The following is a 20,717-nucleotide window of genomic DNA, read 5'->3' as shown; positions in this document are numbered from 1 at the left end:
TATTTCTTTATGAAGGTTTTCTAATGTCATCTGTGTATTTTTGAGAAGAAGTCATGTGTGATCAGAGGTTAACCCTCCTAGCAGAGTTCCATGTACTGAGTTACAATGCTAAGGAAAACAAAATCAGGTAGTGAGTCTTTCTGAATCCCTGCACGTTTCACGCTGTCATTTGTGCCATGCTTTGGACAATTTTGCTACATAGGTAGCAAACATGTAACTTTTAACATGTAACATGTAAGTCAACAGCTAAGTCAATGTGTTTGGATAAGGTAAACATGAGAGGAATTGTGTGTTCTGGTAATGAACACTGAGGCCTAAGGCAAGTCCTGAAACTTCATAATGAAAGTTTTACCATTGACTTCAGTAAGCAAATAGTTATTATAGAGAAGATAATACAACAGACAATACAACTTGTGTCTCTTGAGATATGGAGACAGGCTGGAGCCATCAGCTCTTAGTGCCGCAGGAAATGGTTTTGGTTATCAAGAGGTGCCGTTTCTCTTCTTAAAAACTAATTCACTGAAGTGGAGCTATTGGGCAGCACAGTCCTGCAGAAGTTACTGCCTTTTGGATGAGAAATAAAATGTAATCCTGCCCAATTTTAGTGCTTAGCAAACTCATGCTACTGTAACGCAGAGTATTTTGATCCTACTGCCACTAACAAATCCTTCACATTGTTGTCCTAAATTCCTCCGGAGTTTCAGCTGAACTTCTGTTCTGATAATGTTCAAACTACGAGTGTGCAGGAGGCTGCTGGGCTCCCCTCTGGATGCGGATGCTGCCCACGGAGACACGAAGGGGTTCACCGACGCCACGAGCCAGCGACACGCAGTTGCCGTCGGGAGGTGCCACGGCCGGAGAGGTGCCAGGTCCGAGGAGAGAGGCAGAGCTGGGGCTGCGCTTGGCCCGGGGCAGCCCGGCACCGGCTCCCACCTTCCGGGAAACCGAAACAGAAACCTCGGCCGGAGCCGCCCCGGTCCCCCGCCCCCGGCGAGGGGCGGGCGGCGCCACCTGCGCCCTTCCCCGCCTCCGGGAGTTTCCCGCAGCTCCCGGCCGGGCGGCCCCGGTGCTGGTTGCATGCGGACGGACGGACGGACGGACGCGCTGCACGGCCTCTCCCGGCGCCCTGCGGGTAAGCGGGGCCGGGCGGTGAGGGGAGCGGGCAGGGTGGGCGCTGGGGGCAGCACGGCTGCCCGACGGGGCGGCGAGGGACGGAGGTACCGGGGCTGCAGCTGAGGGGGCTCCGGCCGCCCTTGCCCCCGCCCCGTCTATCTCCAGCACCTGCGCTGGCCCCGTGGGGCTTGCGGGGCAGAGTGGGCACGGAACACCCCTCAGCTGCGCTCTGGGGTGGCTTGTTGTGTTCCCCAAGTGGAAATCTGACGTGATGGAGAGATTGAAATTGTTGCAGTTTCTTGTCCCTTAACAGCAGAACTTTATTTTTCAGAGCGACTGTGCTTTTCAAGATCTGGCAATAACTTTTGTTCAAAGCACATAAGGATTTATATATGTATATATATATATTTGTTTATTTTTTTTTTAAATCACGGTTGGACAATTACTTTCCACTTAGACCCAGAAAATTATTCCCTAAAAGCAGCACAAGGAATCTTTATTATGGGGGTGTGATTGTGTTGAGCCATTCTGTGCAGTTTTTGGTTAGTTTTGTTCTTTTTTAAAAAAAATTATATTGTATTTTTGTTTGGTTGTTTTGATTTGTTGATCCTTGACACAACAAAATCCCACAGGGGCTCACAAGTCTGCTATCCAGTTGCTCTTATTTTGATAAGGTGGATATAAGGATGCTCTCCAGCAGCACACCTCTCAGAAAAAGAAGTTTAAAGAAAAGCTATTCGTGATGAATAGAGAAATAAACTCTTGGCTTGCAAATTACTCATGTGATGATGTTGAAATAATGGCAGAACTGGAGAGTCTTGTGCTTTAGCAGCTGTTTTAAGTGCTTACATTTAGTTTTACTTTTCCACCATAGGTAACCAGTTTTTTAACTGAGAATATAAGTAAAACATACTTAGTGATGTAATTTCTTCATTTAACTGAATTGTATACTATGATTTAGAACATTACTTAGGTGCTCACCACAGATACTATTAGAGGTTTTTAGGGGAAAAAAAAGGGATTCCCTGTTGTTAACTGGACACCTTTTTGCCAGTGGTGGAAATAAAATATATAATTTGCTGTGTAATTTTAAAAATCAGCTTTAAAGAGACTAGACACTGCTCATTATGTGAACATTTAGTGTTTAGAATTTGCTAGATGTACGGAAAAATGAAGGGTCTGCAGCTTTCCTCAAGCACTAACAGCACAGAACTGAGAATATACAGGTTATTGGCACTTTTTCTTGTCATTCAGAGCTTTTTGATAGTAGTGAAACTGTTGAGGGCGTTATTGGTATTGTCCTGTAGTTTCAGAACATTTTGAGGAACAGAGCAGAGCTGGTACTTACAGAAAGCTGCATTTGGTCTAAACTGTACAGTTGCTTTATGCATTGAAACATTAGCAGAGAGCGAATTAGTTTAATCATGGTACGAACTTGTCTCTATCCACAGAAGACTAGAGCATCTGGAGGCTTGTGTTTTTCTTCAGAAAGTCCCTGAGGACTAGTTTCTGACTTTACCTGGCTTCTCACATACAGTCTCTCAGTTCCTTTTATGACTGGACTGTTTCTTTTCTCTCTACCCCCCTTAATTCAGCACCAGAAAAAGCAACAAATAAAAGTCTTGCTGTGGGGAAACATAGACGTTTCCTTTATAATAAAGAGTAAACAATTTTAGCGGCCTTTAGCTTGGGCATAGAACAGGAAGGTGGGATGATAGGGGTTAGAAAACACCCTCAGCATCTTGTAAATCTTGTGTAGGTTGGGAAAACCTGACCTCTCAGCACCTGGGTACAGAGTCTGGGTGCTCCCTGCTCGAGTAGTGCTGGCGACCACAGCATTCCTACTTGCCTGCTCTAATGCTAGGGGTCCTCTCAGGTTGGTTGAGGCTGGGTGAACTGGTGTAGAATGCTGGTGAAAGTCACTGTGTCCATCCTGTGGGGGTGGAGGGACATGGTGCTGCTCCGCCACTGTCACCCAGGGTTTGAAAAGGGCACTGCAGTCTGTCCCCTTGCCTTTTCCTGTGCTGTGGCTGCTGAGCTGTCCTGTCCTGCCTTTCGAATTCGCAGCACGTGGGCTGAGTTTCTTTGCCCAGTGAGCCACGTCATTTTACTCGGTTTTGTTCAGCGCTAGAGCTGACGTAAATACTCCAGCCCATGAGAAATATGTGCTGTAAAGCTTCCACGTCCGTGTGGGGAGGGTAAGAAAGATTATGATCATAACCAAAAACTGTACCTGGGTAAACGGCATTGCTTCATGGCCTCAGGGAACTGCTGCTTGTCCTTGAGACAGATCATGCTTGCTTCTTTTCTTCTTTCTTTTTTATGTATCTTTTGGTCTGGTTGTTATCTTTTGCCCAAAATAGATAGTTGCAGTGGATTATGGAAAAGGGAAGTGAGAGCTCTCTAAATAAGGGCATACTCAGTTCTGCGAGGGGCAAAGGAGATCCTTCTACCTTCTTTGCTATTAAAAAGTATGAGGCAGAAGCAACAAAACCTGAGACCTAATCATGGAAAACTTATTTTTCGCTACTGCTTGAAAGTCTGAATGATCATATAGTAGCTTGATTCTTTTTTGGTCTGTCATCTTTTTTTCTTTGCAAAAAAACCCCTGTTATCTCAGCCTTGTGGTTAATAGTGGTTTGGTTTTTTGTTTTTTGGTTTTTGTTTTTTGGTTTTTTTTTCCATGAAGCCTGTGAAGCAAATGATCATATGAGTATAAACCAGTCTTTCTGCTTGAGCTGGTCTGCCACGGCTTTATTTGTTTTGCTTTTTTAATAGACTGCTACAGAACGGTGTGAAATTGTCATCAGTGGTAAATACGGGTTCAAGAAACATGACGTCTTTAGGGATTATACTGAGACGTTTTTGATGGTTTTGTGTGATGCAACTAGGATAAATACAAGGTAAGTGCTCCTAGACATTTACATGTTGAAAACTATTTGTGTGAGTATTTTAGTGACTGACCATGCACATGCGTTAACTTGAATAGAGTAACTCTCTGGCTTAAAGTAGGAACCTGGGATGGGAAAGGGCTGCTTGGGATGTCAAATCCAGTTTCTAGTAGTGAAAGTCCATTTCAGCAAAATGGTCAAGATTGATCTTAAAAAGTGTTTGTTAGGAATAGTGAGGGTAGAACAAATTGCTGAAAACTGCTTGAAAAGCTCATTGCTTTTATGATAGCTCAGTTTCTGACTTTCTTCTGAAACTGGTGACAATTTCAGTTCAAATTTAGTTCTGGTCAGTTATTTGCAAAAAACAGATGGGTTGTGTATCTCATGTGGTGACTTACTTGTGCTTTATGCAATGATACTAACAGATGCTTATTAGTAGTGGAATGATCTTGCTCCATGACCTTCTTTCTGGACACATCACATAAATTGCTCATAAAAACTTGGGGATAAAGTAATTTAGTATGTTTATAGCTCTTTGTAATTTATTTCCAGATAATGAATTCCTTCATTTGTCTTGAGGGTGCTCCTTTGTTTTTACATATCCAGCAAAATATAACTAGTTTGTGCTTCCATACTGTGCCCGTTCCTCTAACAAAAACCACTGTCAAAGTAAAGTCCATGAATGAATGACAGGGGAGGTTTCTCTTCACCCAGTCTTCCAATTATGATCATAATACAAATTAATGATTTAAAATGTAACTGTACAATCATGAATTGTCTATCACCCTGATCACTTCTTTTCATTCTTAGTTTGCTAAAACAAATTTAGGTGAAAAGATTTTTCAGGTTTGTTTGTCTCTTTTTTTTTTCAGGAGTGGTTTTGCAAAGTGGACAGTAATGGAGTATATGAGCACGGGTAGTGATAGCAAAGAGGAGATTGACTTGTTGCTAACTAATTTAAATATGTCGGAGGTGATAGACATAATGGAAAACCTTTATCCAGGTGGAGACCTTGAAGTCTATGAAGACAGCTTAATTACAATGTGTGAAGAGGCAAATCAAAATGAAGAACGTGCGGAATCTTTACTGTTTTGTGAAAGGGAGGTTTCTTTTATGTCCTCTGTCAAATATGGGACCGTCGAAGACCTTCTTGCTTTTGCAAATCAGGTGTCTAACACTGCAAAACCATTTAAAGGATGCAGACAGCAAGAATCTGGAATCCTCTTGAATATGGTATGTCTCTTTTATTTTTACTTGAAAATTAGTAGACCTTAGTAGTTGAAAGTTATTAATGATTTTAATCAAAGAAGATCACCCCCAGTCCCAGGAGTAACAGCCAGGCTGTTGTTCCCTGTGCAAACCTGGGACTGGAGGGGTTCTCTGAGGTCATCAAGTCTAGTCCTTGCAGTATCCAGCAGCTATGGAGAAAGGGCTTTTGTTCAGAAAGATCCACTCTATGTTGCCTGTTGGTATCCCTGGAGATTAGAAAACATTTCCCAGCACTGAATACAAACCTAAGACATGGAGTAAAAAACAAAAGGCACAACTATGATGGCTTACAGGTTTGGGAGACAGGGTTTTCCAGTGCCTTGTGTTCAGGCAGTAAAAAGAGTTTATCATGCAAAATTCACAAATAAAGGTCTAGGATCTATTTTGCTATAGTTACTGAATTCACTGTAATGGCATGAAATGTGAAAAGTAGTAATGTAAGGAGAAGAAAAATATAGTATCAACTGTGACTTTCAGAATTGCAATATTTTGTAATATCACACTGCTAAATTCAAGTATAGATGTGTTGTTCTGAGATACATTTATTGGTGTTCTACAAGCATCTGTAGGTATTAGTTTTATTTGACTTGTATTTAAAATCAGTTGCTCTGGAAACAACCAGATGTGAAATGGAAGTTTGTTCATATATGTTTGTGTCGCTGCTTTATTTTCTTAAGACGTGCCACATCTATCATCTTAAATATCTTGCATGTAATAGGTTTTATACGTGAACATTGATTGCTTGAGGCTTAACTGGTTACTCGGGTGTGAAATAGCACAGGGTATTGTTTTATTCTGATTTGGGGGGAGCATTGCAGTATTGCAAAAGTCACTTTTTAAACTCTGACATTGAAATTACATTTACTAATATTAAATGTTTCCTATACTTAGGGTAGACACTGTTCTTACATACTCACGGCTGTTTTGCTTGCGTATTATTTCTATAGATGCATACAATTGGTATGAACCAGGTACTATTAGGTACATGTGATCCTATTAAGCAACTGAGGATTGGAGTTGGGCCTTACCTATACATGCATTTCAGCATGTGCAACTACACTGTAAATATCTACAGCATTTTAGTTTGGAGCAGGAGTGTTTCTGATTGCCTGTTGACCCCCTCTGATTGCACCGTGGCTTATGTCACGAAGGGTCTTGGAGTGCTGGATCTGCAAGCCTTGTTTCTTTCCTTGAAACTAAACTGGAAGGATGCATTGCAGCCACAAAAGAGGATTCACGGCACAGGACCAGGCTAGGAACTAGTCCCAAAAGCCTCCTGAAAACGTGAATAGCATGGCGATTGTTGCTCTCTTGCTCTGCAAATCCATTCCACTTGAGTCTGCGTTACTCTCCAGGACAGGTACAACCCACGTGGATTAGTTAGTCTCAACCCCTTGACATGCTGAAGTGCGTAGGTGAGATGTAGGGATTGCTACAGGCTTTATTTTGGTTCTGATAAGTAAAGGGGAGGCTCATTCTGCATATTTTAAGCAAAATACTTTTTATTAAAAGACACACACCCCCAACAGTGAAGAACTTATTCTCCTCAAAATTAAGAACTTTGAATAATTAACTTTATTTCATGTAGATACTAGTCAAAAATGACAGTTTTAGCAGTCAAGAAGGTACTTTCCTAATTGAAAAACATGTAGTTAAAGTACAGAAAGACTACGTGCATTACATCTTAAAAAGAAATATAAACCAAATAATCTTCCTAATATGCTGTTATCTTAAAAAGGGTAGCTGAAGAACTGGGTACGTGAGGCCATGTGACAGTCATGAAGTGATAAATATCCTTGATCTGCTTTTATTTATCTTCAAAAGTAGCAGTAAACAGGCTAATGATATTCCAGATGCTGAGAATAGTGTATATCCCTGAATTAATTAGAAGCATGTTCACAGGAAACATAACTTAGTCTTTAGCTGAGAGAATATTAAGAGACTGAAGACATAAAATCAAACCTCAAGCAGTACTCACGTGGCTGTAGTTAGGAGCTTGGTGTCACTCTGTCGTGTGCAGAGTTGGGGAGCTGTTCCGCAGGTAGATTTAGAGCAAGATACTGACTTAGATGTTCTGAATTGCTTCTTGGAGGACCTCTCCTCACTTTGTTGACAGTATAGAGAACCAAAGCTCCCAACGTTACCACCTAAAGCAGACAGCGTGACTCACGCTTTTTTTTTGAACTAGAAGAATGTGGCTGATAAAATCACGGCAGACTTCTTCGGCCTTTTACTAAGCAGCAGAAACTCCGATACAAGATAAAAAAAAAATCAAAACGTGTTCCTCTAGCAGTACATGTGATATTAGGAAATGCTGAAACTCTTGCTCACGTTGTATAAGATAGCATGTGAGTAACAGGTATGTGGCATAACAAGTTAGCAGATTACAGGAAGGGCAAACGTGCAGGTGAATTTAATAAGAAGAGGTGGGTAACTTCATTAACCCAGCTGCTGTTGTTGTTGTTTCAAGACAGTTAATTGCAACTTACACTTCATAAGTTAGTCACTGGAGAGAAATGTGAATGCCTGGGCTGTGAATGAATGCCACGCCTCGCATGCTGTTCCCATTTGGTGTTTCTAAATAAAGACTGCTGAACAGATCACGTGTATTGGGCACATATATAAGCAATGTATTTTTTTTTTTTTGGCTTGAAGTACCTTTAACTTCATTGTGATTTTTTTTTTTTTTTAATTAACTCCACAGATCACACCCAAGAATGGGCGCTATCAAATTGACTCGGATGTGCTCCTGTTTCCATGGAAGCTGACTTACAGGAACATTGGGTCTGATTTTATTCCTCGTGGAGCTTTTGGGAAGGTGTACCTAGCGCAAGATAGAGAAACCAAGAAACGAATGGCATGCAAACTGGTATGTTAGTTCAGTAGTTTAATCTCTGAGCAAATATTGTATGACATAATACATACACTGTACTTTCAAATATGACTGCATCAAATTCCACTGTTAGGCTGGTGATGGTCTTGGTTTTCTCAGCTTACACAAGGCAGGAAAAATGCATGGTTTTAACTGTTAACTTGTTTTAATTTTTTGGCTCTGGGACTTCAAAAGTTTCTGCATTTTGAAAGTATCTGGAAGTGTGTGTAACTGCCATGTGGGCAGGCCTGTGGTGGAGCGGGGGTAGAAGAGTTTCTACTTCTCCTGATGTGCTTGAGGTGGTAAGATATCAGCATGAGGTCACATCCCTGCTGAAGGCGAGAGCAAAACTCTGTGGCTGCAGATGACTTTAGCATCTCGTCCTTTAACTGGGGTCCTTAGACTTAAGTTTTCTTTACTCCAGTGCCATTAATGTCCAACTCTAATTGTGTTTTGGGCACTGACAGAGTTTAAGGTTGTGATGTCTTAAGAAAACTGCTGAGCATTGCCCTATTTCTATGCAAGCCAACATTTTCTTTCAACTTCACCATTCAGCATGCTATTCTGAATTGAGCAGTAAATATTTAGGGCCAGTTAAAGCTCAACTGAGGCATTGCTCGATGTCCCTCAGCTCGTGAATACTGGGGGACACCGGTAATACTTCTGTTTGAGAAAGAGTTGGGGAGGCAGCTGTATGTCCTTCCCTTGCAGCCAGTGTATCCACATGGGGATAGATTTAGTTTACTGTTTCTGCATAAACCACTGTAGAATTAAAGCATCCTAATGTCTCTGAAAATGCAAACAGTATGTCTCATTGCAGTAAAAATATTAGTCTCTTATTTGGTTCACAGCCACAAGTCTGAGGGAAAGAGAGTAAAAAGAGTGGTAGTAGCCTTTCCATGTGTAAGCAAACACTGCTTTTATTGTCTTAGCAGTCTGCTGTCAGTACTTTTTAAAGAAATAGTGCTGCCAGGTGCTCACTTTAAAGCAAGCTTCATTTCTTGTAAGCCATAAAACAGTGCTGATAAGGATTGAATTGAGGTCAGTAATGGTCCTGAGCATGGTTAGTCTGCAGAGTGTGCTGTGTGCTGCAAGCACTGATCCACATGTGAAACGGCTGTGTAGTTCTGGTAGAGCTGAGGAGACTGCACAAAGCTAGTGGAAGAAGCAGAGGGATTTTTATGTCCTTCACCAGGAAGTTTGCATAGAGCTTTTGCGTAACTACTGGATTTTGACGGGAATAGCTCTTGCTACATTGCTTTTTCTGGAAGATTGTGCTTTTTATTTGGGCATGATTCCAAAAACTCTCTCAAGTTTAAACAAGTTGTGTCTCAAGTGGAAACAAAGAACAAGTTATAGAATCAAAATAAAGCTCTGTATTTTAACAAGTGGATAGGAGTGCTTTGTTTCCTTCTTCCATTTAAATCTATAAGATAACTAATGTTAGTACGGATAACCTGTTTTTTTAACTGCTTTTCTGTGATCTTGTTTCAATGTCTTAGGTCCCAGTGGAGCAGTTCAAACCATCGGATGTTGAAATACAGGCATGTTTCCGTCATGAAAACATTGCTGAATTATACGGTGCTATTCTGTGGGATGAAACAATCCATCTTTTTATGGAAGCTGGAGAGGGAGGATCTGTCATGGAAAAGCTGGAGAGTTGTGGTCCAATGAGAGAATTTGAAATAATTTGGGTGACAAAGCATATTCTGAAAGGACTTGACTTTCTCCACTCCAAGAGGATTATCCACCACGATATCAAACGTATGTGTGTGTGATACCTTGGGGTGGTTTCTGGTCCAGGCTGGGCTGGGGTTCTGGTGGGGAGCCTGGGGCTTACCTGGGGCGTGTGGCCTCACATCTCTGGGAGGGAGGGATGGATAATGCTCGGCAAGGTCAGGTTCTGGAGGTAAGAGATATTTACCCAATTTATTAATTCACTTCAGTGGAGAGGATGATTCGAAAGTCATAGTTCATTTGGCTTTCTTGAGTAATTCAATTTGAAATAAAAGGCTAAAGAAAATAGGTAAAACTATGAGTCTGTGTTAAGCCAGAATTTTCCTTCTTTCTATGTAAATTCATCCTAAGTGCTTCCGTGCCCACCTTATGCTTGCACCTTCTTTTAGGTTTTATGTCTCTGCATGGCTGTTCCTCAGTTTGAGCCACTTTGGAACTAAATACGTAATTTGTACTGGTTTTTTTTCTTTCAACAGTTACGGCAAATTTTAGTACGTATTTGCTTTTAAAAAGTCCTAGGTATTGGCATATATAAATAATCAAGACATTTTGATATTAAACCTAACTTTACTACATTAATATTAAATGGTTTAACATGTTAATGCATTACATTAAGTTTAATATTAAATAATGTTTTCCCCAGCACCTCCTCCCGCTGCAGACAGATAAATTTTGCCTTTCTAGTAACAGTGCTTCTAATGAAGACATTTATCTTCTATGAGTTAATTTTTGCTAAACTTGAGGGTTTGAAATAGAAATATTCAAACTGAAGTGTTATAATAAATAGTTGACAGAAGATGATTATCAGGAGTTGCTAAATTTTTATCTCAGTTTGGCTTTTTTGTTTGTTTTTTTTTTTACTAAATGTGGATCAGTACTTTAGTTGTAAGTCTTTGAGATTCTTACAACTATTAAACTGCTTAATTTTCCCTTGTGCTTTCTTGCTTGTAGTGTCTTGCCCATGGATTTGTTGTAATTGACAGTAACAATGACATTAATTAAGAGGTTTAAAAACCAAGCCAGTCAAAACCCAGCCCACTACATCTAGATAGCAGATAGGAGAACCAGCTCATTGTGAATGTGGTGGCTGTGAGTGTGTTTTGCTTTTTCCAGCATTTTTCTATGTTACTAGATGCAGGGCAGGAGCTGAGGTGGCTTCCTGGGGCTGCTGGCCTCCAGGGCTGATATTTTCCCTTGCCAGGCAGAATCTATAGAAAAGACTGTTTCCAAAACATGTCCGATTTCTTCCTCACTGCACCAGCCACTGTTGAGCCTCTGTCCATCTGATGCAGGAGGAGAAGGGGATTTTACTGAAAGACTCCCCTGAGTCAAGAAAGGGAGGAGGAGGATTTTCTGTTGGCTTTTAGGAGCAGTTCAGTGCTGCCACTCATTTTAAACCCTGTTTGGAAATCGGTTAAATCATAAGGTGGGAGGAACACTAGTCCAAACCCAGCCAAAGCTGGGCCTTGGTGCAGTCCCAAACAGGCAGCAGAGCTTGCTGTGCTGTGGCAATGTGGCCCTCTGCACTGTCCTTTATGTAGTGTTTAAAATCTATATCTTCAAAGATATCCTGAAATTACAGATTTATTTACGTAGTTTTGTAGCACTGGTAAGAAGGTGGCTGTGTGCAGGTTTGCCTCAGGAACTGGTACTGTGGAAATCAAACCTGTATCTTCCCACTGGATAGTCATGATTGGCACTGTCAAGACTGAAAATGACCCACAGTTTCCTTTGGGAGAAAATGTGTTTCTGTTGTCTGAGTTGGAGACTTCATTTGTCCATGTCTTCTGAAACAGCAAACAAGAATTTGTTCTGAAACAGCAAACAGAGTCCTACCTTCATAAATACAACTGCAAAGACAGCCTTTGAGTACCAAGTTGTGCCTTGGACAGAATTTTATGAAGGAAAGTGAATTAAGCTCCTAGATACTTCTGCAATCCTGTGGGAGTTTGAAGCTCTTCACCTTTTATTACTTTTGCAGCCATAGTCTGCCTGTTGTCATCACGCTGAGCCACTCTTGCTGACCAGTGCAGGACACTGGTGCAACTGCTGTGGAGGGGCCTCAGTTACACTCTACTTCTGTCTTCATTTAAATCATTAGTGTAGAGAAACCTCTTGGTGACCAACAGTTATGTTGTTTGCAGACAGACCTGCACAGCAGGCCCTTCACCTTGGAGACCATTAATCTTCAAGCCTCGCTGTACTAGAGGTGCCTGCCAGTCTTCTACCTTCCTCCCTTACCCTCAGACATTTTCTCTCATATTTTTTTTTTTAAGCTAGGAAAATGACCAAACGTTGACTCTTATTTTGTGTCAACCACTCTAGTTTTATTTTTAAGATAAGTTTTAAAATTGGACCTAATCACTAGCAGACCTGTTTTGGCTAGGAGAAGGACTGTGTCAGCTATAGGGACTGGTTGTGCTAATCCGTTTCAGGCTAACAGCCAAATGAAACAGGCATTGTAAAAGAAATGCCCCCAGCATGATAGAAACTTAAATGCTGTCGTTTGTGTTTTTCTTTTAGCAAGCAACATTGTCTTTATGTCAACTAAGGCTGTTCTGGTGGATTTTGGCCTAAGTGTTCAAATGACTGAAGACATTTACTATCCCAAAGACCTTAGAGGAACTGAGGTAAGAAGCTGAAGTGACAAAAGCCCTCAGTGTTATTCTGATGGTTGTGATGCTTAGGCTGAAATTTGGAGCTTGAGGGTAGAACCTTGAGCAAAAAAGTATTATAAAAACTTATCAAAAAGTTGCAAACAAGCATTAATATAATCTCAATTAGATTTTTATTTTCAACTTGTTGAATGGAGAATCAGATGTTACACTTCAAAAGCTGTGTCACCTCCTCTGCAGTCCTGTTTGTTAGTGACTGTTAAATCCAAAGTCAGAGAAACTGGGATTCACTGAAGTCAAGAAACAGTGCTCTGAGGAGGGCTGTTTGCAGTGAATCAGCTGCTGGTCAGGGACACTTCAGACTGGAATTTGGTTCTTTGCTCTAGCAAAGATTTTTTCTGAGATATCAGCTAGAGACTGGGGTGACCTGCTCAACACAGCAGTTTGATTCCTCCTGTGAAACTGCAGAAACTACAGACCTTTGGGTTTTGTCCCTTAGTATTTCTAAGCTCTGTTCCCCATCCCCACGTAACCCTCTTGTCCTTTGGAGGTTATGTATGGCATGGCTGATGATTATCTGGTAAACTACTTAGGCATTACAGGGACGGAGGTGAGTGTCTTCAGTGACTTTGGCTCTGAACATGCACAGAGGTCCTGCATGCCACTTGGGCTACACCCACGCTGAGGTGTTTCCAGGGCTGGAGCTTTAGCAAACAGCCAAGCAGCAACAATTAGCTTGGGTAGCTGCTGCCAATGTGGCTTTGCAGGCTCTCTGTTGCTGGAGGAGGTTCTTTACAGGAAACGCTTCAGCCAAAATGTCGGTGCTTACCATTTGGATAGTCTTCTGCAGCATAGGCATGTGTTTAGAGGACATACTTGTATAACTGACAAAGAGCATTTCACTCCTTGGAGGGGTACGGTAAACCAAGATTTCACAGAAAGTCAGACTTGTTTATTTGTTTTCAAGATATTTGGGAAAATACTTGAAGATTTGTTTGCACTGTCTTTCTAGTCAGGGGAATTAAGAGCTTAAAATGCTTACTGTACTGGAGGCAACATGCTTTCTGGCATATGATGTACCTGATTTGTGGGTTTATTTATTTTGGTTTGGGTTGTTTGAGGGATTTTTGTGTGCTGTGTTAATGAGAATAACAAAAATGGTGGAAATGGGCTAGAAGCCCTTGTAGGGTATTTCCTAAGAATGGAGATGTGTGTAAACAGGAAATTTCCAGGTTTGTGGACCGGACTAGTGCTGATTTGCTCCTGGCTGTTGGAGAACAGGCCAAGTTCATGTTAGTAAGAACAACTGCAAAAAACACTTAGTTCTTCATTTAGTAGGAAGAAAGTTGTCCCACACTACTGAGCACCTGCAGTCATGTCCTCAGAAAAACGATAATCCCCACAGCCCTGAAACACTGCGGTGCTTGGTGTTTGCTGTCTCAGGGAACACGTAGCCTGTCCTTGGAACTGGCAATCCTGCCATTCTGCTGCAGCATTGCAGGCCAGAAGTAAGGTTGCAGAGGGAGTGCTGGAAAAGAAGGCTTTCAAATAGCAGTCAAAGACTTATAGGAACATCGTGAATGCTGGTCTATAGATTTTCCTGCACACAGTCTTCTTCCAAGGCATATTCTTCTCCACCCTGCCCATGTTTAGCCTTGTGGGGTGCATAGTTCAGTCACCCACAGGTGCCCTCCGTAGTCTTTGATAGCACTGGCTTTCTTGATGTTTTTCAAAGTAAGATCTTGACCCTTCAGAGTCTGAAAGTACTGAATCTTATTTGTTTGAATAATCACAATTCTGGGCAGAATGATTGAAAGATATAGCTAAATTTTGTTTAGTTGGTGTAGCATGAAAAGTCTGGGGTTTCTGAAGAGTGTGTGTATGACACATGCAGCACAATATACCATGGTTGTGATGAAACTACTCTGCAGGAAATACTCTTTCTAGGCATTTGCTACATTTTCTGTTAGCCTTCTGTCACCTGGTTAAAATGTTATCTTCAGTTAAAACCATTTGAGGGGAGGAAAAAGTTACCTGCTAAGGTTTATGGAATGTGGAAGGTGTGATTCATTTGTAGTAATGCTAAACTAAAACTAGCACAGCACAAAGAAGGGGACTGGTTTTAACTGGGTTGTGTCTCTCGTCTGACTGGCAGACAAGTGCCAGCCCAGTAGCAGGAAAGAGTGGGAATGGAAAGGTAACTGGGGCTTTAGCTGCCTCATTTGGTGGCAACAGAGACTTAGGCCAGTCTAAATCAGTTTGAAATCACAGCTTTGGTGCACATCTCATTTTTAATGTTTTGTCCCTGTGCAATCAAGATGCACCTTGACCATTTTCATACTTTCATGACTTTAACTGCAGACAGGTTCTTGCTCCAGCATCCTTTTTTTTTCTCAAGAATGTAGCTGCTTTTTGTTTATATAGATCTCACTCAAGTTGCACTGTATTTCCTAATGACAGTTTTTTAACAAAAGTAGAAATTCTGTTCTTTGCTCCTAATGAGACTTAGAGGTGGCGGGTGCAGGCACACTTACTCTATCTTAGCCCCGAGGAAGTCAATGGATGGGAGTATGTAGCAACTGTAGACACCTGCTGAACCTTTGCACACACTTCTGATCTGAAGCACTGTTTGCAAATATGGTATGTGATTTACTGGGAAATATTCCTTGGAATTTGTATGAGCCCTACAGTTGTTCTCAGTGTGTGGTAATAAGTCGTCAAACTATGCAGAGATTACTTAACTTCCTGCTCCTGTGTCAGTTCATGGCTTTTAATGTGATTCTTTGTGGCAGGATGACTTGAAATAATTGAATTCTGCTTGGCTACTTTAGAGGGAAGTTGGATGAGGGAAAAGTAGAAACAAGAAGCAAGCAGGGTAGCTTGTTAACTAAGTGTGTTGTGTGTTGTGTGCTGTGCCCACGTTGTGTTGAAAGCAGCTCCCTCGGTCGGTGGTGGCAGAGCCGTGTGGGCAGCTCCTGTCTGGCGCAGGTTGTGGCTCCTGAGCCCTGCCCCTCCGAGTCTCCTCCAGCTGCATTCGGAGCTGGCAGGAGCTTCCCACCAGATCCTTCTTCAGAATCTTGCCAAATCCAAATGTGAAGTGTTTGGATGGATACTATATTTTAGATTAGAAGATATTAGAATTTTTGGTTTAAAGAAAGGATGGAAGAGGGATGCTTGCCTTAATAGCTGCTCTGGGGGTAACCTGGTGGAAAGGGCACCCAGCAGGACTTAAGAAACCTGCCTTGTTAATTTGTGCATTGCCTTAGACCTGGCTTGTTATTCAGCATGCCATTTCTTAGGGTAATGCCCCAACATGCAGATTATCGGATAAGGGGGTGAGAGGAGAAGAGTAAGGAAGACAGGAGGGTGTATATCTCCCGGTTCTGCCCAGTGGAGCATCCATTGTAAGAAGGTCTGAGGACTGGACCCCCAGCCAAGTGGCTGGCAGTGGGCTCGCCCTCTCTCCGTAGTCTGGTGCACACCCATGTTACTCAAGCAGAATGGAGCAGTCCCAGCAGCACCCAGCAAAGCAAACTGGCAATTGAGGCACCTCCTTTTGCTGTGGAGGGAAGAGGTTCCTGCTACCCAGCTGAACAAAGCAGAGCCATGACTTGAAGCTCAGCTTCTCACAGCTCAACCAAGTCCCCTAGCCACTGAGCTGTGGCTGTCTGGTGAGGGCAAACCTGGAGTATGAGGTGCCAGACTAGAAAATCCCTGTGGTTGTGGGAATGTACAGAACAAAAAGTATGTTCCCCAGCTGGTGCTTGATCTTTAGGCTGCAGGTACTAGTGGGATGCATCCTTTTAGAGAGAAGTTTCCCAGATCACAAAATGTCACAATTGGTCTTTGCTTGTTTTATTCCTCTATTGATTAATCTTTTTTTGACTGTTCTTCACAGATTTACATGAGCCCTGAAGTTATCCTCTGCAGAGGCCACACAACAAAAGCAGACATCTACAGCATGGGAGCTACTATTATTCATATGCAAACTGGCATCCCACCCTGGGTGAACCGATATCCTCGTTCTGCATATCCGTCCTACCTCTATATTGTAAGTGTCCTTCCTTAGCAAAGCCTTAGTTCGGTTTCAGTTGAAAGGTTTCTTGTACTTCTGTTGGGAAAGCTCCAGTCATATAAAAACTATCATAATATTTGTCAGAGAGATGGTATCATCCTTTTTGCTGCAGTGAAGGGAGGGAAGAAGTGGGTTTTGATCACTTAGGGGAGGACAGAGGCTGAGATGGAGTCCTCTGTGGTTTGTGTTACAACTTACAGGCCTTGGATTTACTGCAAGGGTGGAGTTCAACAGTCTGAAACTTGATTGAAGCAAGCCCATCTGTGTTCAGCTATTCTCTTCTGCTTAGAAGTTGCAGCTAAACTGGAGCCTGGCAAATATGATTCTCTGGTTCATCCCCATGTAGTACAGAAACCTGGTGAATTTGCATTGCATCAGATTTTAGGGTTGCTTGGAGTTGCTTTGAGTTTTTAAATTTATTATAAAATCTGATTTTTAAAAGAGGTAGATTTTGTGCAGTTACATCATCTGTTCTAATTGATCAGCCCAGCTTAGGGAGGTGATGAGCTGTAAGTGGGGAATTCCCTGACCACTCATGTGGTTATTTGTGACTTCCTCTTCCATGGTTTCTGGAATAACTGTTTCAATTGTCTTTTTTATTTCAACAGATACATAAGCAAGCTCCTCCCTTAGAGGACATTGCTGAAGACTGCAGCACTTCCATGCGAGAATTGCTAGAAGCAGCTCTAGAAAGGAATCCTAATCATAGGCTGTCTGCAGCAGACTTACTGAAACATGAAGCGTTACACCCACCCCCAGAGGAGCAGCCACGGTGCCAGAGTTTGGACTCTGCATTGTTTGAAAGGAAAAGACTCCTCGCAAGGAAGGAGCTGCAGTTGCCAGAAAACATTACAGGTAACGCTCTCAAGTTTACTTACTTTGCACTGTGCAGACTTGGTGTCAAAACTGAGTGTTTAGAAACAAATGAAACTCAAGAAGCTTCTGGAAAGAGACCAATAAAAATCCCAATCAGATGAGATCAGGCCCAGAGCTCATTAAGTGTTATGTAAAACACCCATTGACTTCAACAGGGGAGGAACTTAGCCTGAATTCTGCAGCTCTGGGAGGGCTCATGAAAAAGCCCTGGCAGTCATTCAGGGCAGTTCCTCATGAAGTATAGGTTGCTGTCCAAAATTGCCTTAATTTACCACAGCACTAGAGGTGTTTTATTGATACTAGTAATTTGTTAAAAACAACAAATCCAACAACCACCACCACCAAATCCAACACTTTTTGCCTCCTTAAAGCAAAAGACACAAAAAAAATAAATGTAATGTTGCTGAGTGTCAACAGTACAAGCCCTTTGTTTTAAAACCATAAATGACTGTACGATAGAACATGGCTCCCATTGTGCATTAATAAGTGCTTTATGAAGGATAACACATGAACCAGTTAGAAAACTCAATGTGTCCTCAGATAATATTAAGCGCAAGGGAGATATAGTGCCAGCAACCTGCTAGGAGACTTTAAAATGCTTTTCTTCTGTCTCTAAAATATGTGAGGTGGATCCTGCCAAAGGCATTTAAAAACTGATCCCAGACAAGTGATGATTGTGGTAGATATTTGAAAAGATATCTGTGCAAAGTCTTGGGTGCTATAATGCATAATTGTTGCAACAAATCCACTTAACATTTAAATCAGTCACAGCCTTTGCATCCCGAATGGCATTGCTCCTTCTGAATTTTGCCTTGTGGGTGTATAATACTTTGACCAGCCCAGGCCATCTGAATCAATTCTTTTGAAGATGAAAAAATATTGGACCATTAAAGAGGAACTTTAGTTTAGGTGCTTGAGATTCCATGACAATCATTATACAAGTACTCACGGGAGTTCTGCTGTTGCACACCAGGTCTGGTTTCTTCAGACCTTGATTGAAAATAAAAAAGTCCGAGAGTGATGGTCCCATATTTGTTCTGTATTTTCACACCCAGTGACACAAAGAGGATGTCATCTGTTTAGATTAAAATTCCCCTGTAATGAGGGGAATTCTCAGCTGGCAGAAAGCAGCTCTTTGGTTGGGTTTTTTCTTGCACTAAACTCTCTTTTGGTACTGTGGCTCAGGGGATGAGGAAGCTCTGCCTAGCTGTCCCAGCTGATGGAGGTTGAACACACTTGCTGTTTGCAGTAGCAAACTGCTTACTGTTCTTTTCCCTAGAGTTGTGGTTTGATTTAGTATATTTTATTTTATATGCGGTTGATGTTATACTGTCCTTAAAAATGAAGCTTTCTAAACCACAGATAAATACAATCAAATATTAGGCAAATTATTCCAGTAATGTCTGCAACTGTGAAACTGAACTAATGTAGCAATTTGTGCAATAAGGACATGTTTTGTCTCTTTCCTCTTTAGATTCCTCATTGTGTACTGGGAGCATGGAAGAGTCAGACCTGCTGAAGAGGCAAAGATCGCTCTACATAGACTTCGGAGCTCTAGCTGGTTACTTCAATATAGTTAGGGGACCACCAGCCTTAGAATACGACTGACTCAGTAACATTGTGTTTCAGCAGGCCAGAAATGGACCTCTACCTCTTAAAACTTGATTTTTAAGACGATTTTCAAATTTGTACATAAAAATATTGCCATTGTAGGCTGTAAAATGTGAATAGTGTTTCACTGTACAGATGATTAAGCTAAACCCTTAGGGGCTCTGATAAGCTGATCCCAAGCAACGATATTCATGTGTCTGCTGGTTGACCAACAAGAAGATGGCAAAAAGAACACTGCTGGGAACATCTTAATCCAGGATATCTTCCTGTGCTGGGTCTTGCACTTTTATAAAACTTGTAATATATGCTTGCAAATACTGCCATAAAAAAAAAAAAGAAGTTGAGTATGTGGGCTGTAAGAGTTAAGTCTCTCTGAGCTGTCCTTAAAAAACCCTTCCAAAAAAAGAAGTCTTTGATTTAACTGAAGACTGGTTCAGTCTTGTTCTGTCTTTGAGACCTGGCGAGACTGTGGTCATTCTTAACAGAAATCAGGGCCTCCCTTAAGCTGAGCTAATTTCTATCAGCTATCTCTGGAGCATCCCTTGGTTTCAGATGTGTTTTAACTTTGCATCTTCCCTGGGCTGTCAGAGCTAAGCAGCGTGCTGTTACCCTTCTCTGTGGGCGTAGGGACTCCTTTACTAGCCGTATTGGTGACCTTTGGGAACAGCTCAGCAAGCCTGCCCTGACAAAGCACAGCAGTGACTGCTACCTATGTTGCAGCTACTGCAAGGGTATCTTGGGTGGTTTTCAAGGGCAGAACCAATGTTATTCCCTGTTGGTAACAGTGGGCAGGCTCCAGACTCTTGCTTTTTAATACTTTAAGATTGTACATGTGTATAATTGCTGTGAGTGCTATGGTTTGGAAAGCGTGTCATTAATGACAAGCTGTGTTTATGTTCCTATGGAAATGGAATTCTGTTGTTCTTGCTGTGCCTCATACATTTGAAACATGATGTTTTGGATGATAGTAAAACTATGTAAACTGCATAGTTCTGTACATCCCATCGGATGAGAACGTAAACTTTTATAAAACTCTCTTTAATGCTTAGGATGACCCTTCATAAGCATTTGTGTTAAAATGGCATACTATGTATGTTGTACACTGAATCTTTTCTGAAGCCCAGTCTCTTTTTCATATGTCTAATATTTAATGCTGTTTCTAACACGTGACCTTAAAAAGATGATTTCTAGTTTGATACTGATATGGTCAATTGAATAAATCCAGCTCAGTGCCTTGAGACGTGGTCACTCTGTTCTTTCATCTTGCAAAACCGTGCGGGGCTGTGACCGTATCTGGGCCAACCTCCCCTACCATGGTCCAGGTACTCTGCGCACATCATTTGATTTACTGGGGAGTTGAGTCAAGGTCATTGCTGATGGATTTTGGACTTTGGTAACAGACAATGAGTGTCTCTGACAAAATCTCATTCTTAGACCCCAACACGCCTCAACTGTGTGGATGTTGCACAGTGGTTGTATACAACACACAGCACTTCAGGCCTGATGTTAATTGTTGAAAAAATCCTTCTGGGAATAACCCACTTGCTCCAATACTTTGTGCTAAATCTCTAGATGACTGGCTGCTTTGGTGAGAGCTGCGTAGGGGAGGCCTCTTTGTATCAATACTGGCTGTAGTGATCAGGATATTCAGGGATCAG

At 41.8% G+C, this 20,717-nt stretch overlaps 1 protein-coding gene across 1 annotated transcript; it reads left to right on the top strand.

The window, feature by feature from the left end:
- Positions 1–937: 937 nt before the first annotated feature.
- MAP3K8 (mitogen-activated protein kinase kinase kinase 8) lies at positions 938–20,165 on the top strand. The gene is made up of 9 exons (XM_080340148.1): positions 938–1,132; positions 3,892–4,016; positions 4,877–5,237; positions 7,978–8,142; positions 9,648–9,909; positions 12,406–12,512; positions 16,396–16,548; positions 17,181–17,427; positions 18,923–20,165. The coding sequence occupies exons 2-9, from the start codon at positions 3,982–3,984 to the stop codon at positions 19,054–19,056; spliced, it is 1,464 nt and encodes a 487-aa protein (XP_080196274.1). The 5' UTR covers positions 938–1,132; positions 3,892–3,981; the 3' UTR covers positions 19,057–20,165.
- Positions 20,166–20,717: the final 552 nt, after the last annotated feature.

This window comes from Nesoenas mayeri, assembly GCF_963082525.1.
Source record: "Nesoenas mayeri genome assembly, chromosome: 2".
Classification (NCBI taxonomy): Eukaryota; Metazoa; Chordata; class Aves; order Columbiformes; family Columbidae; genus Nesoenas; species Nesoenas mayeri.
This window is presented reverse-complemented; position numbering and strand designations above follow the sequence as displayed.